The sequence below is a fragment of the Siniperca chuatsi genome, linkage group LG18 (genome assembly GCF_020085105.1).
Source record: "Siniperca chuatsi isolate FFG_IHB_CAS linkage group LG18, ASM2008510v1, whole genome shotgun sequence".
In the NCBI taxonomy this organism is placed as follows: Eukaryota; Metazoa; Chordata; class Actinopteri; order Centrarchiformes; family Sinipercidae; genus Siniperca; species Siniperca chuatsi.
In genome coordinates this window covers 11,322,811-11,341,731 of record NC_058059.1, presented here as the reverse complement: position 1 = coordinate 11,341,731, position 18,921 = coordinate 11,322,811, and the positions used below count along the sequence as shown (strand labels likewise).

The window sequence follows — 18,921 nt, the reverse complement described above, 5'->3', positions numbered from 1 at the left end:
CATTACAGGTGGTGGGCCACATGGTGATGGTCCTATGTTCCTTCTTCTGGCTGAGGCTGATTAGACCCCATGGATACAGATCCAGCTATCAAGCATTTGCCTGAAAGCGCTCCTGGCTACAGGATGGGGCCCCAGTTTCCCTATTCTGGGCGAGGATGCTCTTTTTTGAAGATGTCTTAGTCTAGCCCCTCACCTCACCTGAGACCAATGCAACACAAAACTCCCCACCACAATCAAATGGCAAGTATCTTCCAACTTTGAATATATTGAATAGCTTCATTAACACACACATTTGGAAACATATTTTCCCCATAAGTTTAATATCAATGTTCTATGTATTTTTTACACCCATTGAGATCTGGAAATAATTAGGGACTTTCCATACTTCACAGACCTGAGCAGGAACCTTGAAACTATTTCTGCACTAACTACAACACAACACAATTTCTGACTCATGTTTATTCATATGGTGAAGATCTGACTTGAAAAACTTGGCTAAGGACATTGGCAGACTTACTTGTAGAGACTGTCGGGTTCCAGGCACTTGAAGACCACCGAATATAGCACAGAGTGAGGATGGTCTCCACTCCTCCTCCCGGCAACAACACAGGATGAACCCAAACCAGAGAACAGATCATCCATCAAGCTCAGAACCTCACCTGGTAGAGAGATGAAATTGAAGGAAAGAAGAAAGGAAGGAAGGATGAAATACAGACAGAAAAAAACAAAGAAATTCTTAAAAAAAGATCACTTTGGATATTTTTCACTTTGTTATTTGTACTGTTTTATCATCTATCATACTTTTTGCCAAAAAAGTAGGGAAAAAAGCAAACTTATCTTTCAACATTATCTTTCATCTATTGTTCTTAGTTAAACAAAACAATGCCACATGTTTTGGTTCCACCACATGTTTCAACACAGGAAAAACAATGGTGCACAACATGAACTTAGTCATGAATGAATTTCTACATTTAGGAAAGCAGCTCTTTCCTTATCAATGATTGTGCCATTTGACTCTGGTGTTGTGAGTTTCACCTCTGCCTCTGTCCAGTGGGAGCCATTTCGCCAGCACCAAGCCCAAGGCTAAAATATAACTTTTTACTGGCAGCAACACTACATTATAGAACTGTAAGAAAACAGGATTTCTTTCCTTTATGGGCACATGGTATGGTTACAATGATATCTCACTGAGCACCCTGGCATCTCACAGAACACTACTTCACAAGTTGTGAAATATCTTTCATGTCAGCTTACGGGAAAGGCGAGCGACACACACTTGTTCATTTAGACACACACATGCACAACGCCAGTTTCCAGTGCTCATGGGGGTGATGGAAAAAAGAGGGAGCTGTCAAAATAGTTTAAAAACTCTCAAACGGTTGGATTTCCAACTATTTCTACATGAGGTAAAGGGCAGCTTAGTTTTAGCTTATGATACATGGGCCAACTTATAAACACAGGGAGTAAGTCTGGCTGGTAGGGCACAAGGGGATGGTAAGAAAAGGTTGCAGAAGAGAGGAAAAAGAACTGCACGAATGAATGATTTGACCTTTTCACAGAAAGAGCTCTGTGTATAGGAGGTTTCCCCCAAACACATTCCTGCACTGTTGCAGGGTTGCTATTTTGAAGGTTTTACCTTTTTAAACATGAATCTCAAATTGGATTAATTTATTCTTGTTGTTAAAACCTGCTTAGGGCTACAAAAGAAGTTGTCAATATCAATATCAGTATTTCTCAATTTGCAATTTCAATGTTTTTGTCAAAATGTTGGACCAATCTCCCATGGATATTGATGAAGGAGTATGTTTGTGCTATACATTTCAAGCTATAATTCCCATTTGTTACGTTTTACTTTAAACAACTTACATCATCACAAACGTTAATACATTATTTTTCAACTTTCACAAACCTCAAGACCACCTGCACACAGTGTTTATATATGTTTTGATAGTATTTGGATAAATTCTGACTCAAAGTGAAAACTATTTATTAAGGAGACAGTTTATCTTGGTTTGACAACAGAAAATTAGGAAACCAGACATTTTACATAATGGCCATTTTCAGTACAAATGAAATCAATCATATTTTATAACATAATAACAAAGTCTATATCATTTTAGTATTGCTAAACTTAAACTTGAGCAATAGAGTCTTCCTGTTCAGCACTGGGATTTAAACACTTTCCATTATTGCGGTTTTCCTGAGTTATAATTTATGGAACAGATCTGCACTTCATTTGGTTGCCCTCTAAATGTTTACTTTGTTCTTTCTGACATTAATTGTAATTAATTTAAATAAGTCTGTCTTTCAGTGGTGCCATCTGCTTTGTGTTAGCCATTAACAGGAGTGATAATGAAGATTTGCAAGGTTTGTAACAGGCTAATTGATGATTGTATATACTGTGCATATAATAAACAACCCTGTCTCCTAGAAATTACATATATACATTACCAACTTTTGCAACATTTTTAATGAACTTAACCAAAGTTTTTAGTGTTTAGTAGCCTAAACTTAACCACACAGAATTCAGGATGTAAAACCGGGTCTCCAGTGTCTTCAGCTTTGTATGCCCATGTTTAAACTGCAGCATAAACCATCTGCACCTTTTCCCGTTTGCTGCAGAGAAACGTGTTTTTTACATGTTTCCAAGCATGGTATAGATACTCAGCACTGGTGAAGATATCAGTATCACAAATCTTATTTTGCCATTTGATCCTCATGGGCTTTAATTGTATAAAATGTAGGTGTTCCAAGTCTGGCTTGTATACAATATACAGCAGCATGGCTGATACACCATTAGCTTTGTGGTAAGGGTAATGCTTCTGTGATTCTGTGACATTTGTACACAGTTATTCTGCTGTTAGCTTTCACATTGATGTTCTCTTGTCTGAAAAGTGTGCTGCCTACTGACTGTAATGCAAGGTTTCACAAAGGGTTTTACTGAGGAGGGTTGATGAATAATTTGGATAACAGAATTGTTTTTGCTCCTCACTAGCATTGAGGACACAATCATCTGCAAAGAGAAGATCATACACAACAATTTGTCTGACTTGGCTGTTGTAAAGTGTTCCATCTGTCCTGTTTTTGACATTGCTGTCTTCCATTCTGCTATTATACATATGATACATATAGTATTAAAAAAACAACTGAAAGGATTGCTAGAGATGTTTTGGAATTCTACAATACTCAATTGTGCTGGTTTTGTAAGATATAATAATCTATAAATAATTTTGCACCTAATTATCGACTTTTATGCACAAGGAAAAAGAATTATCTAAAAAGGCCTTGTGAAAAATGAAATAGTGTAAATGAGCGGAATTGAAGGTGAAGGGCAGATTTATTTCTAAGATGATATTGGATCCAGTGTTTCCCAACAGATTTCATTGTCCAGGACCTGTGTACTTCTGACACTCAATAGGACTACACTAAATTGAAAACTGTTTAAGTGTGATAAAATTCATGATATCAGTAGCTTATAACTTATAGTTGGTACTGTGCATGGGCAGCCTGGCTCAGTGTTTTTAATTAGCTTTTTTAGTCAGTTAGTGCCAGCTGTCTGATTCAGAATTGAGAAGCAACTTTTTGTGCTTTGTTCACTTCACTGCCCTGATAACTTTTTAAAATTTCACTGTCTGAAAACCATGGGCAATGCAGAGGGGTTCAGTTCTTAATTTTCTTGCAGTTGGTGTATTTAGTGGGCTAAGTATGTTAATGCACCAAAATTTGGTGGAACAATAAATTATCCCTAGCAGACCACTTAATCTTTTGCAGGTAATGATCTATTTAGACTGACTGTTGACCTGCTTCGCCCTGCGTTCATTATGCCTTTCAAGTCTATTCCCCCACCTTTTATTGCAAGCAACTACGAGAGGAATGCCAATTGAATGCCAGATTTCTGCTACTTCACAAAGGGTAAAAGTAGAAAGAGACAGCTCCAAATGCAGCGTGGACAAAAGTGGAGTAAAAGGAGGGAAGGAACGAGAAAAAAAAGTCAACAGAGAGAGACAAACACTAAGAGAGGAGAGAAAAAAGGACAGTGAGTACTCTGATGTTTTACAATTTTGGATGTGGTCATGGAGAGGAATAATGATGTTAATGGATGTTTTGATAATCACAATAAATCAAGGATCTGATGCATGACTACAGTACAGTTCAAGGGCAACTACTTGTGGGTCTTTTAGTAGGGGTGAGTTGATGTATGTGATTATAACATAATCCTGACTTGCAAAAATCAAATGGCAGACACACTTACACATGTTCATATAGCAAAGAGAGTGTGCTCACCAATGACTACCATTTTGTTCTCTGACATATAGGCTACATAATGATCATTGCTGTGTCACAAGTTTTTTTTTTCTTTTACAGCCTCATTGAAAATGTAGCCCATAGACAAATGGACAAACACACACACTGACAGAACAGTGCACACATCTCCCAGTAGACTTTAGACGACAACAACAACAAAAAAGGTCAAAGGAACTGTAAAAGGACAGGAGGGAAAAAGAGATTATATTGTAAACTGAGTTCTGCTGCTGCTTTCTGCATACATGGTTAGCTCAAAGTGAAACAGTATTCAAATGTGTTAACATCAGATAGTTATGGCATTCCTACACCAGGTGACTTCCTTTCCTTCTTTAAAGGGACCTATTTACAGAACCTTATAGGACATGTACCTGGGCTTGGCATAATTTTAGGGGTGGTAAGTAAATAAAAGGATTATGTGAAAGAGACATGTCTGGAAAGTGGCAGTGGTTGGATGAAACGCGATGAAAAGCAAGAAAGTTGCGACAAAGATGCTGGATATACAGTGGTGTGAAAAAGTGTTTGCCCCCTTCCTGATTTCTTATTTTTTTGCATTTTTGTCACACTTAAATGTGTCAGATCATCAAACAAATTTAAATATGAGTCAAAGATAACACAAGTAAACAGAAAATGCAGTTTTTAAATGAAGGTTGTTATTATTAAGGGAAAACAAAATACAAACCTAGATGGCCCTGTGTGAAATAGTAATTGCCCCTAAACTTAATAATTGGTTGGGCCACCCTTAGCAGCAACAACTGCAATCAAGCGTTTGCGATAACTTGCAATGAGTCGCAACCAGTTATTAGGTTTAGGTTTATCTTTGACTCATATTTAAATTTGTTTGATGATCTGAAACATTTAAGTGTGACAAACATGCAAAAAAATAAGAAATCAGGAAGGGGGCAAACACTTTTGCACACCACTGTATACTGTGTACTTCTGTCTTAAATTTAGACTACCTGACTTCAACTCCGCACTCAAGCGAAGATATTTTCTGTCCTGACTCAAGTTTAAATTTTTTAATTTTTTTTTAAAGTTGTATTTATTTAACCCTAACCGTAACTTATGACCCTGCATGTGACAAAGAGGAGAGAATAAAAACTTCAGTTAGTCAAGTCAATCTTATTTATATAGCCCAATATCCCAAATCTCAAGTTTGCCTCAAGGGACTTAACAATCTGTACAGCATACATGTACGACACCCTTAGACCCTTGATTTGGATAAGGAAACACTCCCCAAACTGCGTATTTCTTTGTATCAAAAAAAAGAAGAAAAAATCAAGTTCATAAGAAACTTGCCATGAATGTATAATTCATTTTTGATTTATTAGGGACACAAAGCACTGAATATGCAATTATCAAATGTGTTGATCATAGTGTTTATGCTGTAGCTAATTTCCAACACTGTTCTTGAACAGTTTGAGTCTTAAACTAAAACAATAAATTTGTGTGACAATATCCATGTGTACTAAGTTAGAAATATGTAATGTCACCCATAGGCATAAACAGAGAGGAGCAGCATGAGATTAGCTTAGCTCAGTGACATGAGGCAACATGCCATAATTGGACATAACATGTACAGTGTGAATAGACCACTTATGTCACTTACAGCACGAGGAAGTGCTTAAGTAACTTTGATCTATCTGGAAGACTAAACAAAAGACAAATGTCTTCGGTCTGGTCTTCAGTGGCTCATGAGAGGCTTACTGTATAATTATCAATTTAAGGACTCAGCAGGAGAACACAGTGTGTGTTTTAGTTCTTTTAACAATCATATACTCTTACCTTGCAAACTCTACCCACACATTCCATGGGTTAAACCCTCTTTAAACAGAGCCATCTGAAAGCTATAAACTGTTATGCAATTTGATAAATATAAGACCAGTATGCAGGCTTAGTAGGGGTACACAGTGTACAATTATGTGCACACAGTAAAGGGGCTGATATTGGCCTTTCCTATATGTAAATGTCAGTTTGCAAGAAGCAAACAATTGTAATTAATGAAAATTTAATACTGAAACATTCTAAACAAACATAGAAAACAGGACAATTGTTTTACAAGGAATTATATAAAATGCCATTGATTTGCATTATATACAAGAAAATAACAGCAGTTTCTATGTGAAATGCAGTATAAGTAACTTTAATTCCAACAGAGGGCAAATAAATAGTTAAATAAATGGCCCTGCCCTCTCTCCCTACTGATTTAAGAGACATTAAATACAAGGTGACACCACCTGAAGTTGCAAACTGATCCTACCTTAGAAAGCTGACAAGACAGTGCTGGCATCTTGTGAGTGGTGAAAGGCAGCTAGAAATACTGTTCACTGTATGTGACCACTGCCAAGCAAAGCAAACATTACTTACAAGGATTCATTTTTTTTGTCAAGAAGAAGCGGTCAAACTGCTAAGACACATTTTTGTGTCTGATTTAATTACTGCAGAACCTTGAACACAAGTCCAAATTCATTCTCAAAAAGATTTGAACTGAATTAAAACTACACGTTAATCTTTTAAAACTTGGCTTCAAGCTTTAAACATATGGCAGTGGTCTCGCTCTATATCTCTCCTAATCAAGCCGCTGCTTGATTCAAGAGGTGGTAGAGAGAGAGGAAATTCCAGCAGCACTTGCTGTATAACAACAGTTTCTGAATCAGCAGCAGCACATGTTCTTACAAACTGACACGAAGGCAATATGCTACAACACAATGGACTTACTAATGAATATGTTTTTCTTGTTTCCCAGTGTTAATAATTTATCACTTACTGCTTCAAAACAAATCCATAGATTTGGTGCCCTGGTTTACTTTAACATACTTCCTTTATTAACACCTTGACCCTCCCTCTTACTAGACCATTCTGTATGAGAGAGTACAAAGTAGATGAGTGTACCTGCTTTCATTCAATATCACAGAAGTGGAGAAGTGAGGAAGAAGGGTGGTGTGCGTGTACGCATCTGCTGGAGTGAAGACTGGGCAGAGGAAATGACACAGGGTAATGAATCGAATGTGGAGTGTTCACACATGCAAAATGACGGTATGACTGCTAAGCTGGAAGTGTTTTTACAAGCCATTGGAATATATGTATGACTATTTCTATGGAAGTTTGCCCATTTCTAGTGAGGACCTTCAATCATCTATTGCCTCCAAGGTGGTAGCTTTTAAGTGCTTGCATACCAAGCTAGAATTAGTTAATAATACTCAAAATCAAATCCATTAACTGTAGAATACGATATTAAAACCCACCCAGAAGCAGCATTTACGGTTCTACTCTTCTGAGGGGTTCCTCATGGGTAGGCCTGTGGCCCGTCAACATTTCTGTCAATACCCAAGCCAAAACAGCACACAGCTGGCAAAAATTAAGGCCCCCGAAATTCTATTACGGTAAAAGCCATTTTGCGTGTTCTCCAGCTTACATGGCGATTAAAACCTCATGGTAAATGCCAGGTGACCTTTTTAGTAAGCAGAGAGGGGAACAAATGATAGCAAATCATAGGAACATGACAAGTCAGACTGACAGACAGCGTACAGAGAGAACCACTCTGATTCAAACACACACAGGCCTCGTAAATATGATGTAGTTGCAAACAAGTCAAGTCAAGTTTATTTGTACAGACCAATATCATATTCAGTGTCTCAAAGGGCTTTGCTGGCCCACAACAGCAACAGTTCCTGACCCAGACTCACCTAAATTCTCTAAGAAGGACAAGGAAAACCCCTCTCAAAAAACCTTGGCACATAACAAAACACAAAAAAGGGGGGCGGGGGGCATTCACAGGATTCAAAGAGAAATCCATCATCCATAGGCAGCATGGGGTGAATGGTGAATTGTAGCCGTAGGTGGGGAAAGGGCAATAACAAAGAGTAAACAGAGATGCAACAGTAGAAAAATGTAAACACAACATTGGGATTATAAACCAACACATGCATACACAATGAACATGTATACAATTTACAATGTACTGTATGCACGTAGACTATATACTGTACATGTATATGCACACCTTCATGCAGGCAGACATACACAAGCACAACACACGTTCACCTTATTTGTTCTTCTGTGGCTGGATGTGGAGACAGGTGTGAACATGGTGGCATTTTGTCTGATGTTGGAAGACAGACTTGCTATACTGTTATCCCTCACATCATTTCAATTACACTACTGAATTCAGGCACAGTGTAATTACCTCAGCCATTACCTGTTTGTGTGTGTGTGTGTGGACGTGTGTGAGTGAGTTAGGGAGAGAGTGTACGTGTAAATCCTCAAGGTCAGTGGGTTCTCATATTAGGACTTTTTTTTCTGCTCAAAGACAAAATTTGAGGGAAAGTGGCGGAAGAAAACATTGTAGTAAGGCACTGTTCATTCACTTTCTTAGCCACAAGGTCAGTTTAGTATAGATGATGTAAATGTATCTACATTTCTGTACAGGCATTATATTTCCACCATACCAGTTCAAATTAATTTAATTTAATTTAAAAAAAGTTTGAAGTTCGACCTGATATTGTATCTTGGTAATAAATAGTGAAAATATTTTTTTTCACAAGTTATGCAAAGAAAGAGGTGTTCAGTGCTTCAGAAACAAAATTTTCTATATGAATTATAAAAATGCTCAAGTGTTGTGTATTGTGGGCTTTACTGTACATACAATAACTATTATGAATATAATGTCACATAATAATAATGATAATAATAATGATAATAAACTTTGTTTGTATAGTACTGTATCTCTTTCTATGTCGACCTACTATCAGTCCAGGCAATTGCACAGTGGACTCTTTTTAAACAAACAAATCACAAGCTTTATATTTCCTGTGGGCTGCCAAACCTGCTAGGGGCCTCTTCTGTTAAACTGTCAGCACTCAACCCTCCACTCCCACACTGAGCCTACACAACGTCACCTTCCTCCCTTCCTCTCTCTCTCTCTCTCTCTCTATACACATACACACCACACACACACACACAGATACATACACATACAGTACACAAACTGTCAAATGGAACCTAATGCCACCTATGGCAGGAAATTCAAGGTAAAAAATGAAAAAAAAGACACACATTTAAGTGTTTTTATGTGTGTGTGTGTGGCAGATATTTAAAGGTAGGAACAAAGCACTGTGGGAAATAGATTTCTCTAAGCAGGTTGAGTTGCACATAATTGTCCAAGTTTTTGTAATCAGGTAGAGGGACATACCTTTGGACAACCCTGCTGAGGCATTGTGCTGGCAGAAAGATACATCATTTATTCATGAAAACAGTTTTTTCGTGGTTTGAGAGAAGAGGCTAAAATAGACTGGAAGTGAATTATGTGCATGTACTTTGATGCAGAATCATGTATTAAAGTGTATTTTTCATTGCCCTTATGCGCATATAAACTCAATTTGAACTGTCCTCGTGCCATTACAATGTAAGTGTTGCAACTACTGCGTATCAGATCAGGGAGATTCCCTATGTTGGTCTGGGTGTAGACTAAGGAGTGCCATGTGTCTTCTCTGATACATTGAGTTAACAGCAACTCCTTTTCACCTGACAGCAAGGAGCTTCATTTGCAGGGCATAGCATAATCCTGCTGGTTGTTAAATATACATAAATGAAAATATAAAAAAGAAATAAATGACAAAACAACAGAGATGCAAGCAGAATAAATTGAAAGCCATGAAACAAGATTTACAAGATGATACTGCTCTCCAAGTCAATCTAATGTGTCAATAGCTCAGACACTAAATTCCAAACTATCTTTCTTACTTTAGCATACCATCCACTGATCAACATCAAAATCAAAGGGCTTCATCTTCCAGGGACCTTGGATGTCTGTAAAAGATTTCATGGCAATCCTTTCAATAGTTTTTGAGATATCATTCTCAGTCAGGACCAAAGTGGCAGACCAACCAATGACCAGCATTGCCATTCCTAGAGCCATGCTGCTGGTGTGACTAAAAGGTGTAGTGCTCCAAGATTTAAACTTTGGTACAAGTAGCATAACCCCAGAAATAACAATCCCCTGCCTCAATCCATCACTTAAAATGCCATGATATATAGTTTTGAATTCTGCAGCATTAACACTGAGCAGGCATCTGCATCTGCTTTTGACAGCAAGCTGGGTCCTTCTATATCTCAAGTAATCCCTCTGAATTTTCCCCAACAAACTGGAAACCATGTGTCATTTTATTGGAACCAATGACAATTATAATAACTGATGCATGCATTCTACAAACACAGTGTTGCTTTCCCAAAGTGAATAATCACTGCACCTCAACATTTTTACAAAACATTTTACTGAATGTATTGACTGATGAGACTGCATGTTGTTGCAACAAGTAATGCAATGGGCAGTTCAGTAGAACTCTTACATCTTGATAACACGTTAATTTACAAGAGTAATAAGAGTATTACGTCAGAGCCTTACAGTTATCTGAAATTAATCAACTTCCCTCCAGCTAATAATAATTGAGTTTTCATTCAGGCCATGTTATAATCAAAGATAAGGTGTGATATTACCAGTTAAAGTAACATATGGGTCTTAATGAAAACACAGTAAAACAAGTTCAGCAGATGCAATGGCAAAAATGTATTAATTAATAATTTGATCATCCCTTAGGACCAATTTGATGTTTAATTTCACTGTCAACCTGTCAATCATACACAGTACAATGATATTTCTGCAGCTCTGTGGACTGATGATATTACAGGCGTAAGGTCAAATGAGGTCATAGATGAACAAAAAAAAATCCAAAAATGGCAAATATGCAGCTCCTCATTCATAGTCAAACTGAAAGTTGTACATGCAAACAAGGGTTTTTTCCCCATCAAATATAAATGTATAGAACAATTCTCCACATTCAACAGGTCCATCTTACTTCTACTATTGTAGATATTCAGCGGTAACAAGGTGATGCCTGCCTGTTCTATTCTTTGTGTCAAACATTCCTGGGTTCCTCTCCAGAACTGTGTGGCTCTAACAACCTGAGAATGATGTGCTGTTTGACGATGGGCTGCCCCTGCCCTTTATGCATAGCAAGAAATTCGGTCAGGTGTGGTAGTTTGTCACAGACTAATGGCCCCCTGGGTCCATGTCCACCATTTTGATGTGACCCGTGTGTGGTCTGTTTTTACTGCCCCTGACTCCTTTTACTGTGGCTCTGTCTCCCCCTGGGTCTGTACTTAGCACTAAGAATAGACCTGTGGGTGTTGACAGGCTTTTGGCCTGTTTCTTACTGTGATGCTGCACTGTATTGACTGGTTGATGTGCACTGCCATCCTCCACCGGCTGTACCACAAGACTGGGGGGTGGGCTCTGATGGCTTCAGCTGGCTCTGTGGAGTAGACTTGTGTAGGGTGAGCAATTGTTGCTTGTCTCTTAGGCCAGCTAATTTTCGCAGTATACTGGCTAGTATGGTTTTGTGTGGTGGTCATTCCATTGTGATTTTTCTGCAGGCTTCCAGGCTTGTAACTGGGAGTGGTTTTATTGGTTATTTGCCCTGTCGCACAAAGTGGCAAAGCTTATGTAAAATAGAACGGTGGTTATCCATTGAAACCCTAGATCTATAGCTATAGGTGGAGCTCCCTGTATTGAGTTTTCATGGTCCGTTTGCCCATGAGAAAAAGGCTCAGCAAAATCCTTATTTAGGTCGGGGCTCCCTAGTTTCTCCCTAGCATCCTATAGTGGAGATTAGTAAAAAGGTGGGCTTTTGGATTATACATCTGTCATGTTAACTAACTAACAAATTACCATGGTGATGTATCAAGTTAAAATGTTCACTTGAGGGGTGGATAAAGTATTAGAAACACCTTTCAATATAATGCAATACTCTTCAACAACACAACAATACCCAAGATGTTTACTTCCATTGAAAAAAAACCCCATTGCATTTAACAGATGTAAGAGAGAAAGTTCAGGCTAAGACAATAGATAACATGAGCATTAGTTAAGGATTTTGGGCAGTTACAACACTGGTTCTGTTTTTTTGTGTATTGTGGCCAATAGGAGCACAAATACTGTATCAGCAGCAACATGTGTCTAGGCAATGATGAGAATAGCTTGAAATAAATCTAGGCAGGGTTGTTGGTTCATTTTTCTTTATTAATGCAGAGAGCAATTCCATCATGAGTAAATATTTATTTCTACCACTAAGTGTTTGCAATACCCTGAATTGCAAAGTGAGACTAATCAATCCCAATGTAATGCTTAAATGTATTTTAAATACATTTTTAGCAAGCACCAAATTCAACAACAAGACAAGATCAAGTCCAGACCATAAGTTGTGTCAATGCTTCATAATGTACAAAGATCTCATCAGTATCCTTATGACTGATGGGAACAAAATGCCCCACAACACACAATGATGAATGAAAAGGAAGGCAGTGAGGGCCGCATCCACATCTTGTCTTAATTACTATTCCAGCACAAATCCATTAATGTGAGTTAGAGCTTCCATGAACACACATTAAGTGTCCATATCTACATAAGGGACACCAAGGGAGTGTCATGGTAATTGAGAGATGGAGACAAAAAATTAAACCAGTCTAGACCTATGGTGAAGAGAGAGAGACTAACGATGTGTGTGTGAAGAGGCAAAATGGGAAAGGAAGCAAAAAGGGAAAGGGAATGCAGAAAGCCCTTGGCCCCCTGCCTGCAATCTGCAATCTGCTGATGGCGAGGCTCGTGACGAGGAGGTGCACAGCGTCCATTTTTAGCGATGAGGTCATCTTTAATTAACAAAACAAAGAGAGTCAGCTGTGTCACTCCAATCTGTTATCTGCACCCATGCTCAAGGACAGCGTTTATCTCCATATAATTCAATCTCTTTGAATGAGGGCTTATCGACGCATTGGGGGGCATTCTTGGTCTCAACCAATAATGGAGCTGTTACATAAACAGAACAGGGGGATACCACTGACCCTGATCGCAGAAGAAACAGGGACATGAGAAAAGTAGAGAGGTATGAGGTATGTGGCAGAAGAGGAGAGTAAAAGAGGTCCACATGTCATGTATCCCAATAAGCTGGCTGCATGAGCTGGAAGGTGGAAACTGTAACTAAAATAAGGGCAAAGATCAAATGGCTAATCTTTTTTCTCAGTCCATCATGCTGGCAGTCCAGTGCCAGCATGATGTGACATCATTGCTGTGTAACCCTCAGGGCGGCTGCTGTCTGCGTCCCTCTTCCATTCCTCTACATTGTGATCTCTCTGTCCTCTCCTCTTTGTCTTTTCTTTTCTGCCCATTTGAATCTCTGTTTTTGTCGCCTCACAGTGTCTCTCCACATTTTCATACAATCTCTTCTCACTTTCTTGTTCCTGAGAATTCTTGTAACTCTCCTGCTCTGCCTTGCCCTCAGTTGTTCTTCGTGCCACAAAATCAGGTGTCATACAGTGTTGACACAACACAGAGAGACTCACAGGTTTTTAATTAGTGTTAAGTGTATGCATTTGTGTGAGAGTTGTGGGAAGCACAGTGCTACGCTGATGAGCGCGTTCACAAAAAAGTGTCACGTCAGCATAACTGTGATTTAAGGACAAGCCACCCAAATTAGCAGCTGATAATGGAAACCAGAAGCTTTCTGAATTCAGCCAATACAGGACACTTTTGGTTAAGCCTTTTATTAGATAAATTTCATAACATTTTTGGTGCCTTCCATTTTTTTTTCTGGGAACTGCCAATGAAATAGACAGGAAACAGAGCTGAATGATGTCTGACATTATAGTAGGTAAGCCACAAATTATTCCCATACAGTCAAAATACACTCTTGCATCCTTTTGCAAAACAATCTGCAGTTGCAACCACAGTATAAGGTGTTCACTCAGTTTCAAAGTAGATGTTTTAATGGTAGAGGTTGATTACCTGGCTGTGGTACCTCAGATGACTAAAATTTAAATTAAACTATGTAAGTTCCTTCTATTGGCCTAGTTACAAATGCCAAATCAAAATATCCTTAGAGGGTTGTTTTTGTAATTTGATTACAGGTTTAAAGCACTGGTTAAAAGGGCATGCCCTAAATGTCAATACAATATAATTTACACAACTTAGAGTTGCTAATTCTTTGTTGCTTTGTCACTTATTTTTGCCTGATGCTTGTATTAAAGCTATCTCTAGAGATTTTCTAGCATTTGTCCATTTTAATGCTCTTATCAAATTTCTTAATATCATCTGTGATCCTCAATATCTTTTTACATATCACAGCTAGTTTGACCTATTGCTGTAGAGGAATGCTGAGCCCCACACAATACATCAGCACTGCCTATTTAAAGGGCTTCTCTGTGAATGCTGTCTCTGCCTTGGTGTGCCATCTAGAGGCCTGAGTGAGGCCCAGTGAAGTGGATCACTCACATTCATCACTGATGTGACTGAAATCAGAGGAGGAGGAGAGGCTTGTAAAATAAACTACACAAGGGTCCCAGGCCCTTAGGGTAGGAATAAGTAGTCTGAAAGATAAGAGATAATACACCAAACTCCATAGGCCTAAAATGAAAATGCAAAGAAAAGGAGAGACCAAATGTTGGACAAAGTAGTAGCAATACATGACACTTTATGCAGGCATTCCCTTCTCCTGAAGTGGTACATAATTAAAACCATTATAGTTAATTGTTTCGATCTATTATTTGATATACGCATTATTGTGGTGAATACAAATCAGTCAGTAAAGCAACCATAAACCCTTTTATTTCATACATATGTTATATGCTTTCCAAATGTGCCCACTAATATTTTTCTATAGATGCAGCTTTCTGTGAATCATACAATACACAATGAAATACTAGGGTTTCCAGAATATATTTCCCTGTGGTGGTGGTCACTTGGTCATATTTGCAGGCAGACATACCACCAGCAGGGTTTCATTTGATTTTTGCTCCATATCTTGAAACATGAGCAGTAAGGAGACAGGGAGGGATAAAATAGAGGTAAATGTTAACAGTTATGTTTCACACAGTCACTGCCCTCTAATAGGGTCTACAAGCTTAATTACGCTCCTCTGCGAAGCAGGGCACAAAAATTTATATTTGAATTTGCCTGCCAATGGGGGTTGGGTTATCATGTTTGGAGACTATGTGTATGGCCATTAAAACTCACCTTTGCATCTGCTTTTTTTCAGCGCTAGAATTCACCCTATTGAGATGATTAACTGCAATATGGGATGACCTCATCTTCACCTATGCTTCATTTCAATGAGTCAGTGCCCCATCTTGCCTTACTGACCTTGTAGGAACAGGTGATCCCTCTCTGTCTGCTCCATCAGTACATCTGGCACTAGCAGTGTTCGGACTTTTTCTATGCTAACCCGCAGGACCAGGATCTTGGCAGTAATGACAGTGGCTGCAAAACCCTCATCCTCACTGTTAGTATTCATGACAAAGACAGGATGAATGTTGTGAATAAGACACCCTTCACTGACGTGGTGGCAGAAGCCCCCACTTCATCTGTTTTCGAGTCCCTGCATCACTTCGGTGAGCTAACAGCAGGTTATGGTGACAGAATTTATTGGGAACCCCCTATCAAAGCAAACTGGCTTGTGGTTGTATCTCACAAGCAGGACACTCTTCCTTCCATTTAAGCACACTCCAAAATTTTTTAAGACTGCCCTGTGAAGACAGTTTGTATGGCTGCATCTTGGTCTATGACCAGGAGACTGTTTAACGTCACAGCGTCCCCACCTTCAGTTTTCCTGCATGGATGGGTCGATTGTTCTGAGCTGAGATGATCGCAGCCTCTCCTTGGATCTGCCCTGGGTGGTCTGTCATGGTGGTAGGGTGTCTTAATGGGTGATATCATGAGACCCTTTTGCTGTCGGCCTGCACCTTCATCAAGTGCATGCTTGCTGGTGTGTTGATGATTGTTGATCGTCTATGGCTCAAGTCACAGTGGGCTCTTACTGGTAGAAATGAGTTGCCTTAGTGATGCTGTCTCTGTATGATGGCAGGGCTTCTAACTATGTCCTCTGAGCGTATAGAGCTTCTTAGAGGATGCAGTTAGTGTGCAGCCAAATATAAAAAATGGTTTTGAATTGCAGCCCCAGTTCTATTACTACGGTTGAAAATTTATAACCATGGTCAGCTTGGCTTGATGGATGCAGAAGTCTGTTAGACTGTTGGATGACCATTCGTAACGCCTGTTATTGGGTTACAATGCATAATCTTCATTTTTGTGTCTTTCTGCAAATGAAACAGCACATTATTTCAGTGATACCTATGACAATAATAATTAAAAAAATCTATTCCTGCATCTCCCGTCACAGGTCAGAACAACAACAAGAAAAATGTTTTTTCTTCTCAGCGTCTATGGTATCATGTAGAGCATTTTTCATGATGAACCAGAGGTTTCAGGCAGTTGTCAGGAGGTAACAAAGGTGATCGGGTACCTTTCTGCTTACATTCTTGGAAAAGGAAACCCTGGCTATACTATGTGGAAATGGGAGGCTTTCAAGGATAGAAGGGAGAGGTATTTGCAACTGACAGACAACCTCTTGTAATTAACTGCTATTGTGTAAAGATCAACTCTGGTGTATGTCAGAGTACTTGTGAGAACAGAGTACCTGTAAGGAGGACACGAGTACTCCCACAGAAGTCAGACTGGAGCCTGCTGATACTGTGTATGCACTGTAGGTGTGACAGCCTTGAAATAGCCATGGAAAACAACACCAACAGAACAGATTCTTTGTTTGTCTCAGGGTTTCCTGTCTGGTCAAGTGGTAGCTGGTCGTTCCATTTTACCAAAAGGTATCTTTTTAATTCCACATTTTAAGATAAATTAAATGGCAATCAGTTAAAAAAGGTGCCAACAGATGATAACCATCTGTGGAAAAAAAGGGATGACAATTAGGGATGTTGCAGGTGTTGCATTTTATCAGAGGCAGTGCATGATTCTCTCTCGCAAGCTTTATAACCATGTATATATGGGTCCAGACATGGGTGGTGGTGGGGGTTCCGAGAGCTGCCGGTAGAGCATCATGTCCATATAAACAACAAGATGAACTTGGGCTAAGGGCTCAGCTGCTCTCCTTGTACATCAAAGAGGCAAGTCTATCTTCCTGTCACTGTTGCCCTCAAAGGGAAGATTTGTGAGTGACCAGGGGGAAGCCTTCAAGAAAAGATTATTTTTTTCTAAACAGCACTGATAAGTGGGGTGAGACAGGGGCCTTATTGCTGATGGTTTGTACAGATGTGAGAGGAACAGGGTGATGCTACAAAATGAACTGATTCCTCTAAAGTCTTTCTCATACACAAAAAGAGGGACAAAGACAAGGTAAGAGAGAGGGAACGGCAAGAGATGTCAACAAAGGATGTAAAAAGGGAAAAAGGTAACATAGTGGCATCTGGTTTCAGAGGCCATGTGAAGGAAGTTGGAAGGGTTGCAGGAAGCCATGCGAGTGGAAACAGTTGAACAGTTGAAAAAAAGAGCATGACGATATCCTAACACATTAAACTCTTCTTTATTAGCTCAATTTACTTTGTCCCCTGCTTTTACAGGTAGAAGTGCAAACTGTTCTGCCCTATGTGGGCATAACGTTGCCTTTTTCTGTGTTTACAGCCAAATACGTCGCTATCTTCAGTCAAGACGATGACTGCAGAAAATATTATTCTGGTGTAATGAATGATGACGCATTTGTGTTAAGAGTCAGATGTAAGCCACAGTATACTAAACAAGAAATTGACAAATTGCAGGGAGAGGCCTAGGCAGCAACAGTCGGTGAGCTAACATGGTTGATCCTTACACCACCCGCCATAATGATGGAGGATTTATAGGCACCTCCAAACAACACACTCAAACTTTGCCATGACTTTTCCACTCAGCTCTGATGCCCACTGCAAGAAAATGCACAGCCCTATGTTATGAGCAGAGGCATGATATAATTTCTATAATTTGCATCAAGCAAGAAGGAGTCACATTGGCAACATTTATGGATATTAGCTTAGAAGAAGATACCATTCACTGTCAAGATTGTCAAGGACTCTATGATTGCATCCATTCATGCAGGAAGCTGTTACGGATGAAAAACCCAAGCCAAAAGAGTGGCATATTACATCATTTGAATCAGCTTATTAACATGGATAAAACTGTCACCCAGCTTGTGGAAAAACTCACTGCATTCCAAAACAGAAACAACTCCTCATCTGCAGTGATAACTGCAGTGATGATGGGGGATTTGAAGGTTTTAAAAAAGCAACTTATCCCCACATATCCCCACTGAGGGGTTGAAATATGTGAGTGACTCTTACTGTGCTGATGTTGCTGGAGAGTTTTTAAGGTCCACATCAACTGAATAAGCAAAGATACATTTAAATATACAAACCTTAACTTAAAAATACGTAGGCATTTGGGTGCCACTACATTTTGATTACATATGTGCACATAACACTTAAAAATGGGAACTTTAAAATTTGTGGACACACCTTTAATTGATAACACACTACTTTGAAGTTTGAAGTTTACCTGTAGTCCATTTTAAATTTTAAAAAAAAACAGCAAGATAAAAAGAGGTAACACGCAGTGTTTTCCCAATGAGATGAATCTCTGGAATTATGTCCCTCTTGCAATTAGAGAAGGAAACCTTCAATCCTAAAAATCAAGACCTATTTATTCTCATTGTCAAATCACTGACCTTAACAATATCTATGTCAGGAGGGGTACAG

At 39.0% G+C, this 18,921-nt stretch overlaps 1 protein-coding gene across 7 annotated transcripts in view; it reads right to left on the bottom strand.

Moving 5' to 3' along the window:
• Window positions 1–18,921, bottom strand: part of LOC122865414 (astrotactin-2-like) — a 273,440-nt gene that overhangs the window by 15,203 nt on the left and 239,316 nt on the right. For all 7 annotated transcript variants that reach the window (XM_044173805.1, XM_044173808.1, XM_044173807.1 and 4 more), the window contains one exon: window positions 518–659. In XM_044173805.1, coding sequence (XP_044029740.1) covers window positions 518–659 — 142 coding nt within the window. The remainder of the gene's footprint in view (window positions 1–517; window positions 660–18,921) is intronic.